The sequence below is a fragment of the Heloderma suspectum genome, chromosome 3, assembly GCF_057233095.1.
Source record: "Heloderma suspectum isolate Gila_16-S chromosome 3, 16-S_ref, whole genome shotgun sequence".
Lineage (NCBI taxonomy): Eukaryota > Metazoa > Chordata > Lepidosauria > Squamata > Helodermatidae > Heloderma > Heloderma suspectum.
In genome coordinates, this window is record NC_139460.1 from 229,382,781 (window position 1) to 229,395,657 (window position 12,877).

Genomic DNA, 12,877 nt, shown 5'->3' on the forward strand with positions numbered 1-12,877 from the left:
AGTAGGAGAAGCTCTAGGAATGAAGGAAACTGCTTTATACGAAGTCAGACAATTTGTCCACCTAGCTCCATATTGTCAGCACTGATTCGCAACAGCTCTACAGGATTTCAGACAAGGATCTTCCCCAGACCTACCTGGAGATACTGGGGATTGAAGCTGGGATCTTTTGCATACATAGCATGTTCTCTAAAACTGAGCTACAACCCTTCCCCTATAAAAGAGAACCTACATTCTTCTATTGCCCCCCATGGAACTAGAACCCATGGCTTTGGCATTACCTGTATGGTGCTCTGATCAGTTGAGCTACCTGGCTGATTAAGCTTAATTCAGTTATCTATTCCATTTCTCAATTCCTACTGTTTGCGCTATCCGAGTCCACAAATAATCTAGGGCAGCTTTCCCCAACCTGGTGCCCTCCAGATGTTTTGGATTACAACTCCCTTCAGCCCAAGCCAACCTCGTATATTAGGGATATTAGAAGTTGTAGTCCAAAACATCTGGAGGGCACCTGGTTGAGAAAGGCTGAACTAGGGACTCATCTCAACATGTTCTCCCAGGATTTAGTTGCTACAGTGCTGTACTCTACAACTATAATACTTCATGCCAATACACTAAAAAAAGAAAAGAGAATTCATGTAAAAGAAATACTGGTTTTAAGCACATAGTTTCCTCACACAATAGCTGTAATTTAAGACTAGCACACCAATAGCTCTGACATTTCCCTGCATTCTCCCCCCCACCACTTCCCAAATCCTAGGCAACCGTGATGCTGAGCTATCAGTTCTTTCCCCTTATCTTAATTTACCCCTTATACATCATATTCAAGATTTTATCTGGACGGGGGCTGGATGGCTTAGTGGATAAACCTCTGCCTTTTCACCTCTGGGATCAGGGTTCAAGTCAAACCCTGATGAAATGCATTTGATCGTCCTAATCTCGTTCTTAGTGGACAGTATTCCCATTATCTTTAAAAGGGTCAGAGCCAAGGCCATTGGGAAGAGTGCATTGTGCTATATCTTGTCTGTTGATTAATACATTTTCAGTGATGCCAGTTCCTTAACCTTCATGTGCACCCATTCACACACATGCTTATCAAAGCTTCATAAAAGGTCTTTTGTTGATTAGAAACCTCTATCTTATCTCTTCTCATCCATTCTTCTTGAGCTTTACTTTGAAAGATATTAGTATGATTTTAAAGTAAGATTTCTGTTATTGTGTTTTTTTTTAAAAAAAATCCTTCTTAGAATTCTTTAAAAAGAAAAAGAAAGGTTAAGACCAAATTATTTTAAATTCTGGAATGGCATAGGGCAAACACAAGTTTTATAAACTAAAGTACTTTGCACCATATTATAGATCTCTTTTCTTCACTACATGAATTTCATAAAAGATAAGCCATAATCAAAGGGCAATGGGAAGAGTCCCTTTGAATGGAACCAAGTTTTTAGCCCATTCATATGCTGCAGAAAATATCACTCCCTTAATAAAATGTGTTTAAATATTTTTAATCTGCCAGAAAATATCATCACTGTGTGATATATTTCCAATCTTTTGTTTGTGATTCAGGCAACCCAAGAAGAAGCCTGCAAAGATATACAAAGGTGTTTCTACTGAAATCAGCTCTCCTCACATCTCAGCACCTCACCCAGTTGACAAGGAAGATGTGTGTATGGATCCATTCTCCAAAACAGATCCCAGTTTTTTCTTAGTGTAGGGGTACGAAACCAATGTTCACTGGGGGACTGAATCCCCCCCCCCCCACACACACACCACCACCAGGCCCTCTATGGGCCAGATGATGTTAGTGGATGTCATTGTCCTGCCCCCTGCCCATGTTCACTGTCTCCATGCTGAGGAGGGGCAGAGCTCTGTGCCTCTCTCAGCATGGAGAAAGGGAGTCAGCTGGCTGTAGGAGGATCAGCTCCTCCTCCCAGCACTGGCAGAGTCCCTGAGTTTGTGTGCCATTTGTCATCTCAATGGGTGGGGATGCAGATGGTGAGGGACTTGGCTGGTGCTGGGAAAAAATAATGCTCTTCCCCATACAACCAGTTCCATTCACACACCACTTGCCATCCTCACTGCGATGATGAGCAGAGTGTGAACCCAGGAACTTGGCCAGTTGAGTTGTGGACCTCTTCCATGTGCCTCTCACTGTCCCTTCTGAGGGCAGCAAAGAAGTGCACGGAGGGAGATTTGGCTGGTGCTGGGAAGAAAGTCTGTTCTTCCCAGCACCAGCCAAGTCCACTGCTTCCCACACCACCTTGGATGGCTTTAAAAGGGAATTGGACAAATTAATGGAGGAGAAGGCTATCAATGGCTACCAGTCCTGATAGCTGTATGCTACCTCCAGTATCAGAGGCAGTGAGTCTGATACTGGGGAACTTGGGTGGGAGGGTGCTGTTGCGCTCATGTCCTCCTTGTGGGTTTCCTGTGGTCAGCTGATTGGCCACTGTGTGAACAGAATGCTGGACTAGATGAACCTTTGGCCTAATCCAGAGTGGCTCTTATGTTCTTAAACCTCAGGCGGGGGAGATTCCTCCAGGGGTCGGGCTTGGAGGCCAAGCCCCTTCCCCTGGAGGAACCCAAGGAGGCTCTGGAGGCTGAACTAGGGAGCCCAGCAGGCCAGATTAGTACCGTGAGCAGGGGGTTCTGCACCCCTGCTCTAGTGATACTAGTCACCAGGAGTTATGAATGTCTGCAAAGTAGGATGTATCCAGCCCTTCTTGCTTTACCACAATCCCTTTCCATTGTTCTTTACCAAGCCCTCCTGTCTGAACATTTCACCCAGAGAATTCTGTGACATCGTAACAACCTAGCCAAATGTCTAGTGTGGGGCACCTCTTTTTTATGACTTCCTCATCTTCTTTTGGGTTCATACTTGATATTTTTTGAAGAAAAATTCCAAGAGCCACAATTTAAGACAGCAAAAGGAATTTGAACTGAGAAGTGTACCAAATGAATCAGAAGACAGAGGGAAGATACAACAAGTGTTAACAAAATGTCAGAGAACTGATGTTGTGCATCCACAGCCCCTGTATTCTAGATGAATGTCAGTTGCAAAAAGTAGGGATGAGCGGATCTCCTAAATTCTGTGCTGCAGTTGCGCCAAGACTGCAGTGCCCCTTTGGTTTCATCCACCCTGCGTGAATTCTAGTTGGACTTCCAGATTTTGGAATAGTGAGATGGATTCTGCATACGCAACCAGAATTGGGAACTCCACCCCATTTTGTAAAAAAATATTTTTTAAAAGACTGGGAGATTGGTATGCTACAAAGTGATGCTCCGGCCTCCAACATGACCTTCATTTCCAAGGGGGCTGTCTTCACGAGTGATATAGTGCGAAGTTTGAGCAGTTTGAGTTCCTTCGTGACAGATGACGTCGTCACCAATCTGCTGCCAATCAGCTGCTGCCCTCTTGAAAAGCTGCATTTTCTGAAACTCATTTTACTCCGACTTCTTTACTGAATGCAGCTCCCTGGCAGTTTTACCTCAGTGTGTTATGTTCCCGCTGCATTAAATCCTGGACATGCCTCTGAGACCTGGCAGTGACGTGGTCAAGGGGGTGGGATGCCCCATTCCCTCTTGTTTCCCCAATGGAAATAGTTTTTTCCATTGAGAAAATCCCCAGGAGTGCAGCAGCAACCCCTCACATTACCGCAGTAGTGGGGACACTCAGTCCCCACTAAAAGTAGCCTGCTTTTAACCTTTAACATATCCCCCCTTCTGTGCATGTTTACTCAGAAGTCAGAAATAAATCTCACTGTCCTGCAGTGAAAGGGTTAAAGGCCAACTTTAGTAACTTGCTCTAAAGCACTCTTTCACTTCTCTGATGCTCTCTTAAATTGCTGTTGCGATGTTGTGCTTCTCTTACGTTCTGTAGTTTCTCTGATGTAAAGTCGTTTCTCTGTTGTTATGTGAAGTCCCTTCTCTGCTATCGCTTTATCACAGTAACAATCTTTTGGAGCGTCCCATTATGAGCAGGGTGAAGGAGAAAGGGAGGTTGGAAGCAACAGGCAAAGTGCACACATGGGGAAAAATGGGATGGGAGCAATAACTCCGTGGCAGATTGCTGGAATGGGGCAAAACTGGGGTAGGGGGAAAGCTCTCAGCGGGAGCCTTCAGATGCTGCACCAGAGAATTGGGGATTTTGGCTTCTTCAGGGAAATCTGCACACATGGGGGAAATTAGTTGCTATCCATTCATAATAATTTAGTAGTGGGGGGGGCTGGACAGGGGCGGGAAACAAGCTACTCTCATTGGTCGAGCAGCCCCTGCCAGTTTGATGTTCAGTTCTACTCCCCCTACCCCACCTGGAAGTATGTTCCTTTTAAGCACTGTGTGGCCCCTGAAAACCAGATTTTAAAGATACGCTACACTCAGCTTATCTTGCGTCATGTACCCCTGACAGACCAAAGCTGATTCCATGAAAACCCGGGTAATACTCCAATGTGCTTCTCATTCCATTGTCATGAAGATCCCCCCTAGAATGCCTCTGGGCTCCACATGGGCCCGAGGCATTCTTAGAAAATAAAAATAGTGGGTGGCTGCAGCCCAGCCCTTCATTTTGTTGTGCACTCAGACTCCCAGAAAAAAGAAAAAGATAAGCTGGGAAGGGTGGTGTGTGTGTTTTGCCTATTTTGGGGGGGGGAGGGGGGAGTGTGTTAGCTGGTTTGTTTGTGTGTGGTGTGTGTTCATGCCTGGGTTGTTTTGTGAGTGTATGTTCTCACCTCTGCCTTGCACTCAGTCTCTTGGCTACATTACTTGTCTCTGAGCCTCATCAGTTTGCCTTCTAATGCTGAAGCAGAAAACTGGGGGTTCAAAAGAATGGTTTTGTGTTTTGGAGCTCATACCTCACCTGTCTCTTGTATTCAGGTTCTTGGGCAACTTACTTTTCTTTTAGCCTGTCCAGTGTGCCTTCTGGGAAATGGGTGTTTTGTGACTGGCCACACCCACCATGGAAATTCCAAATGTGTCCACAGGACCAAAAAGATTGGGGACACCTGTTATACACATTGTATTATTACTGTGGAGTTGTACATGCTTAACTAGTTAACACCACTCTTTAACTTCAAACGTATTGGTCTTCATGATAAACTTGTATTGGTGTCTTATCTTAAATGTTTTCATTTTTTGCCTTAGCATTTTGCTAGCACTGCAGTCCCAAATGCATTTACTTGGAAAGTACTTTCAAATAAATGTGTTTAGGGTGGGGGCTCTCGGCTACATAAGAAAGAAGCTTTGGAAAAGATGGAGAACTACTAGTTTTGGAGTGACTGCAGTACATATTGCCAAGAAGCCAAAAAAGTACAAAGAATCAGCCCTTAGGAAAATGCAGCCCTGAATAAAAATTGCTCAGTACTTCTGTTGAATGAATCATTTGCATGTATTTTAGATTTTTTACAAGCCTGCTAAGCATTTCTCCCTCTTTCTTCGGAATTTTTCTTCTAGATTACGATGTAAAAAAGAAGAGATAACAGTGTACGGACAATGATAAAGTAGCCTGTTGATAATAAATATTTGTCAGGTGTTGTCACATCTGCACAAATTCCGCTGTTGCTGAAGAGACACCACACTGATAAAAAAGGTGGCTCTGAAGAAAATCAATGGATCTTGAGCTAAAGCAGTTGCTATACACATAAGAAAACATCTCTATCCAACAGCCATACTGCTGTGAAAATTCCCAAGCCTTGCATCGGTATAGCTAAGGAAAATTTAATCTTCCCAAATACTCATCAGGGCACTCCATCCTGCAGACCTGACAGCCCCACTTATAATTAATTATACAATTTCGATGGGAATATCGACTAAACAAAGCTATAAATCATAGAAAAAGTCAATAGGCATGGACACATTCAATCATGTCCCGACCAATGATTACTACTCTTAAAATACAATAATTATTTTCAGGAGCCAGCTTGAATTAAATTTCTGTCAGGCTGGTACAAGGCTGGTGGGTGATGAAGGATGCGATGGATTTTTTGGGTTGAATTTGGCCCAGGGACATTTATCCTTTTAGATAGGTAGTTTGTTTTTAGTGATCATGGTGCTGCGTGTTTAACTAGACCATGAAGATTAGATTATCTCCAATGGCTCATTATATCGTTTATCTTTTTCTTCCATTCTTGATCTGGAAGATTTCCTGCTTCCCAGTGCGTGAATGAAATGGCAACAGATTTTGAAATATAATGTTCTAAAGCAGCCTGTCTGAATATGTGTCTTTACAAGAAAACGTGTGAAGAGGTATGAATGGGAAATTAACCCAACTGATGCTTGAAATGCGGCTAGCGTGCCAAGAATTGCCATAAACAGGAACGATAGTCTTCAGCATTTAAAAAATGTACTGAAATACTGGACAAATAGAATTATAATCTTTCAAGTTGCTTGAAACACACATACGCTACATCGAAACACACATACGCTACATTGAAAGGGAAAGTTGACTTTTTCTTGTTTATTTATGGATAATTGTATTTCTAGTGAGATAGCACTACTTTAAAAATTATGTGCTGAAGTATAGCTTTTACATAATGTCCATGAATCATCCATTCCCTCCATGCAGTGGGAATTATCTAGATAAGTAGATAGCCAACCCTAATTCCTTTTTTATTTTCTCATATATTTAGCTGAGACTATAAACTCTAGGCCTATAAGTCCCTAGGTACTCATACTGCACTGTCCTAGGACTGTGAACTTGTGCATGTCCTCACATATAATGGCAAGGTTGTGACAATGGGTTCCTCATCTTCAAATATGGCTGTCAACTCCTGCTAGGTAGAACAGCCCCCTTCAGTTAAGAGCTCTGTGGCAAGGAGCATTTTGAAACAAGTGTGGTGCTTCAGCTCCCTGCCTGCCCATCATACTTCAGTGACTGTTGCAGAACATAACACTACATATATCTGAACAGGAAGGATAAAAGGCAAAAGTGCTGCAATTTTGAAAAGAAAAGCTTAACTTCCCATCAAAGAGCACTTAAAAATGGGAGTTTTCTCGAGGCTGGTTGTTGGCGTTCCTATCAGCAGATCCTGTACATTGTCTTGTACTGGTTCTACAAACCATGAAGTGTGTGGTGGTGAGGAATGGGAATCATTACATCCCAAGGTAATAAACAGCTCATTAGACCTATAGCCAGACTATTCTGAAATGGACTAGATGGAGGTCATTGGACTGGCAAGGAGGGAGGAACCTCCTCCTTGTAGTTTCCCCTTCATTTCTCCCCAGGCATATAGTGCACACAGTGTACATCATCACTTGCAGTGGGTATGCACATCTGTTTCACCACATATGCGTATCTTGTATATGACTGGCCAATTGCAGCTTCCTGCTATATGTACATGTGGGAGGAACAATGTGTGTAAGCTAGAAGAAGAGATGACAGGGCTCAAGTCTGTGTGGAAGCACCACCTTAGGGGTGGGCACGTTTGGCCCTCCACATGTTTTGACCTACAAATCCCATTATCTCTTACCTTTGGCTATGCTGGCTAGGGCTGATGGGAGTTGTAGGCCCCCAAAATTTACAGGGCCAAAAGTTGCCCACCTTTGTACCATCCTTTGATTTAGAAGTTCTCCCTCTAATTGCTGAGGTCTAGGGCTCCTGTGTAGCTATCCAATGATGAATGAAATGAACTTTTACTTGCTCAGGGGCACTTTTACCACAAATGATGGGCTGGCACCAATTAAGCCCTGCATGTAACTCCTAAATGTGATTCTGGGTACAATAGTTATTCATGCTTAATGGAGCATTCCCAATACAATCAGTCTAAGAACAAAGCAAGAATGGCATACACATTAAATGTGTAAGTGTAAAACAGAAATGCTATGGCATGATAATTCCCACACTTTATAAAGAAAATGGAAGCTACAAGGAGAATTGCTTGTATAACAGGTATCCTTGTCTTCATATTGATACAAAATTGCAATAAATGGACATCACCAAACAATGCCTAATATTCTAAGAAATTAGTTTGCGCAGTAGATCTCTTTATTAGTCAGATTTACTGCTCCAAACATCGATACTATTGAGGTTTGTGGCTTACAATGAGATTTGCTAATTTGCACCAGCTGAAGTTTGCGGGGGGGGGGGGGAGGCACTATGACACAGATATACAAATGTGGAAAACCTTGTCAAGATATCATTGTTACTTCCTTCTACTTTTTTACTTTTTTTTACTATATACTGTATATATATAAAATGCAGGAGCAGACTATTATTCTATTACACTAAAGTTTAATGAAAAATGCTTCTTCGAGTAACTTCTCAAACTGTGAGCAGATAAAAATATCTTTGGTTGATGGCAAAAATATGGGAGCTAACTCTAGTAAAAATTATATTATATCCAGACTTTCACCCAATTAATAGCATATCCAACACTTGCTCCTATAACTGTGTTCAACAGTTAGCTATGCCAATTACACACACAATTTTATTTTCATGCTACCTTTAAGTTCAGACGAGGGATGTCAATATTAAACATTTGGGAGGCTTGGCTATCCTGTGTGTGTGTGTGTATAGAAGATAACTAAAAAAAATTACTGACTTGTATTATTAAGTTTTCTTTCTAAAAAAAAAGTGGGTGCAATGAAGAAAAAGATCATGGTGTGCTTAAGTCTTAATAATTTCAGTGGGATTTGAAGCTTGGCTAACCATGGGCACAGCGCAGCTAAGGCTGCAATGCTATGCCCTCTTACATGGCAGTACATCCCTTTGAGTAATCCTATACATGTCTGCTCAGACGTAAGTCCCACCAAGTTCAACTGGACATACTCCCAGGTAAGTGTGTGTACTGGATTGCTGCCTCAGTACAATACCTTTAGGTTCCAGTCATTTCAACAGGAGAAAGTTAAGAGTGTGCTCTATTCACTTATTAAAATCAGTAGGACTTAAAAATGATGTGTCTTGACCAGGCAAAGCCTTCAAGCAAAGTTACGTAGCTGTCAGATTTGGACACAGTATACCTGCCCTGTCCGAGTGAAGCTACAGCCCCTGGCACCCCTAAGCACAGCCCCTGGCATCCCTAGGCATGGCTTTTGCCATGGTGCACCCCTATACCTCCACGAAGGGAAAACATATGTCAAGATGCTGGAAAATATTACTTTATTATAAAGTATAAATAATAAATTCATAAATAAAGTAATCAACCCCCCGCCCCCTGTTCAGAGCTTGGTTAACTGGGGGGAAACAGCTAGTGTGACTTTGGGAACAAGACAAATTATATGAGCCAAATAATATAATAAATTATATTATTGGTCATATAATCTTACTTGTTTAAAACTGCTTGGCTTATTTGGCTTTTAATTATATTTTGAATTGCTATGATGTCAGCTACCTTGGGAGCGGTGGGGTCACATGTGTAGCCAGAAGGCAGGTTACAAACGTAAACATAAAAACAAATCAATAAAATAAATCCACATTAATTAAAGTTTGCTAAGAATAAAGAGAATACTAGCATTTTCCAGTCACATATCTTGGGAGTACCAGGATTCCAAGAGCAGAGTGTTACATCTATAAAGTGTAATTTTACAGCTGAAAACTCACCGCAGTGCCATTGTTATCTCTAAAAACGTCTTGATTAAAATAGTCAAAAAGTTTCTTTTCTAATTGTAGCATAACCTGGAAAAAAAGAAGCAGCAGAGCTTGAAAAATGTTTTTTAAAACCCTGGCACAGTTCTACGCATTCATTATAAGTCAGCCCTTGCATTTCTAAGTTTCTGCTCTTCATTTAATCAGGGCTTCTCACTTAAAGAAGTAGTATGCAGCCCTCTCTTGCTTAAATGTGTTCTGAGAAGGCCTACTTAGAGGATCCTGAGCCCACTGGGAAAAAAATTAATTATTGTGCTGACTTTCTGCAGTGCAAGTTCATTCTCACATATTATATGTTCCTTGTCAACAATTCTTCTGCCCATCCCTCTGCCCACCCCACATCAGCTGACTTTCTAGGTCACTGAGTTCTTTCTCATGCACTTTGGACTGGCTCCATGAAACTTGATTCTTTTCCATACTCTTCCCTTCTCACTCCACCCCCCAGTGCAATCATCTTCAGGGAGAGGAGAGAGAAAATGCACTGCGAACTTCCATCTACTACCTTGGTCTCTGACTTCTCCATGCTTAAGGTCTAGTAAAGTGAGAAGCAATCCTCAGTCACTGCTAATTAGCCAATGAGCATGACTGCTAATTAAATCTGACTATGGCTATATAATGTCTTGGAATTTACACAGCTCTTATGCCAGCCGAGCTACAAAAATACCTCTTAGGAAGTAAGTCCATTGTTACAGTTAGACACTTAAGTTAGCTGGGCCATGTTCTTCAGAAAAACAAAATCCTGATTTATCTGCCTAAGCCAAGGGCCAGTCCCCTGCCTGCACATTTCAAAGAACAAGCAGAATGGGAAGGGCCCACATCAAAATCCCAAATCCGTGGGGAATATATAGCTCTGTTCAGTTGTTCTCAATTAAGAGAGCCAGTGTGGTGTAGTGGCAAGAGTGTTGGACTAGGAGCTGGGAGTTCCAGGTTCTAGTCCCCACTCGGCCATGGAAGCTCACTGGGTGACTTTGGGCCAGTCACACACTCTCAGCCCAACCCACCTCACAGGGTTGTTGTGAGGATAAAATGGAGAGGAGGAGGATAATGTAAGCCGCCTTGGGTTCCTTGCAAGAAGAAAAAAGGCGGGGTATAAATGCAATAAATAAATAAATAAATAAATCTGTGTAGAGCCAATGCGTGAGGAGAGGGAGCGCTCTAGCTCCCCCCTCACATGTTTCCATTGCCCTGTACACGTGGAGGGCGATGGTCTGAAGAGCCTCCTATATCTGTGGAGGCTCTTCACCCAACTAAGAATCCTGGAAAATCAGCATTCTTAATCATGGGGAGAGCATCCTCAGATAAAGGAGGCTCTCCTCTTCAGACTGGTGCCCTACATGAGCATAGGGCGATGGAAATGCATGAGGAGAGGGGACTGGGAGACACAGCTTCATCTCCTCACTTGCTGGCTCTACACAGATTGAGAACGACTGAACAGGGCTTATATGTCATGCCCCTTTATTTATTAGAGGAAGCCCCCTACCTGCCACATCTGGGAACCTACAGGCATCTCCTCTGCTATCTCCCTCCTGTGATATGCTTGTACTTAGTGGTGTGTTGGCCTTTGTAGGTTGCTTCTGATAATGTCTTTCTCCCTACCAACATTCATAGTGTTTTCTAGCCATTCAGGAAGGGCTGGAGGAATAAGGAAGCAGTACGGAAACAAAACTGAGAGGACTGTTCCATATTTGTTAACACTTGGATATGATTTTTGCTTTTAGCAGATTCACCTGAGAAATGCAGAAAGAGGCTACTGGGTTGTCTCTTATGGAAAATTGCCACATGAGGTTTTACACTGTGGTGTCTTGGTTCCTTGGGTTTGGGGCAGCTCCACTGCATACCTGTGACTTCCTCCCTCAAATTGTGAGGGCTTTGCCACTTGTTATAGTGCAAGCTGTTCCACATGCTCAAAGGGATGACTGCACAGGCCTTGAGGGGTTACTGCTGTGGATTCAACAGATATCAGTATCTTAGGCTGAGAACCGAGGACTATTGGGGGAATTTCAGTCATAGGCTCATTGTGAACATGAATCTCATATATCTCACTGGATTCATGAGTAGGTAAACATTTTTGTAAGTGCACATTTTGGATTAAATTGCTTCCTCAGTATCATTCCACTGAAATCAACAAGTGTTTAGTTCTTTGGAATCTAGAAGGCTGGCAGGGGCATGTTCAGTGTCATCTACAGTCTCTTCAGTGACAAGGATTGCATTTGGTTACATTACCTTTCGGTCATTATCTGATTCACGGAATATTAGCTTGACTACTTCATTAGTGTCGGCAGCCCGGATAGTCTGCATTGTAGCCTTTACACAAAGTGTCTGTTAAAAGAAAGCACACAGGGAGGGAAAGATTAGCTTGCTGAAATACATATTTTTAATAACAGTCACAGAAGAATTCTACCTCTTTTGTAAAATACTAGCTAATCAACATAATAAACTAAAACACAAAGTTATAGATTCCTAATTTCAACTCAGTTATAAAGAGTAATCTTCTTTAGTCCACTGTACTCCTATACAAAATCAGACAGTATTTTGGAAAATCCAAAAACATGTTTATAGATAGTGAAAATCGCTTTTTCCTACAACTCAATTAATCTACTCTTTTTTCCTTAAAAATTAAATTAGGAGAACTTTGTAATCTTTTATATTAGTACTATTATTTCCTAACGATACAAGGCATTTTTTCCAGTGCTTTGCTTTGATTCTGAAAAGGTAGGCATGAAGGACAGGCAGATCCATAACATAGGCTAACTCTCTCTTTTCTTACTTTTAGCAGAAAATTGAAAGTGAGAATCTTTCCTACAGTAGGATGCATGTTTCAAAAGAGGGTACAACTTCTGCATCTCCTCACTAAGGAAATGCATGAATTCCTTCTTTCGATACTACACTGAAAGGATAAAAAGAGGAAATGAGACTCACTCATGCTTCCTCTGCTGACGCTGCCCTCAGATTTCATTTGGCTCTTGACTGGGGATTGTGACACTGAGCATACTTGAGCATTGTTTCATTTAACTTTGGGAAACTTGTTGTGATGAGGTTTAATCATCTTTGTTGTGCTATCGAGTGCCTTATATATACTTTTTCTAACAATCCTACACAGAAAGCTGCCTTATACCACGTCAAACTATCTACTCAGTATTGTTAACTCTGACACTGAATTTCTAGGGTTTTAGGTAAAGGTCTTTGCCATCATCTGCCCCCTGATCCTTTTAACTGGAGATGCCAACGATTGAACCGGGGACCTCTTGCATGCAAAGCATGAGAGTTACAATTCCTCCTCAAAGAGTTACCAAATATATGTTA

The 12,877-nt window shown here is 42.0% G+C and overlaps 1 protein-coding gene across 7 annotated transcripts in view; it reads right to left on the reverse strand.

Annotated features, from left to right (window-relative positions):
* Positions 1-12,877, reverse strand: part of INPP5A (inositol polyphosphate-5-phosphatase A) — a 331,577-nt gene that overhangs the window by 49,752 nt on the left and 268,948 nt on the right. For all 7 annotated transcript variants that reach the window (XR_014789433.1, XM_084845928.1, XM_084845927.1 and 4 more), the window contains 2 exons: positions 11,798-11,893; positions 9,530-9,604 (listed from right to left, as the gene is read on the reverse strand). Coding sequence is in view for 6 of the 7 variants with exons in the window: in XM_084845928.1 (XP_084702054.1) it covers positions 9,530-9,604; positions 11,798-11,893 (171 nt within the window). In the remaining variant the exon portion in view is untranslated. The remainder of the gene's footprint in view (positions 1-9,529; positions 9,605-11,797; positions 11,894-12,877) is intronic.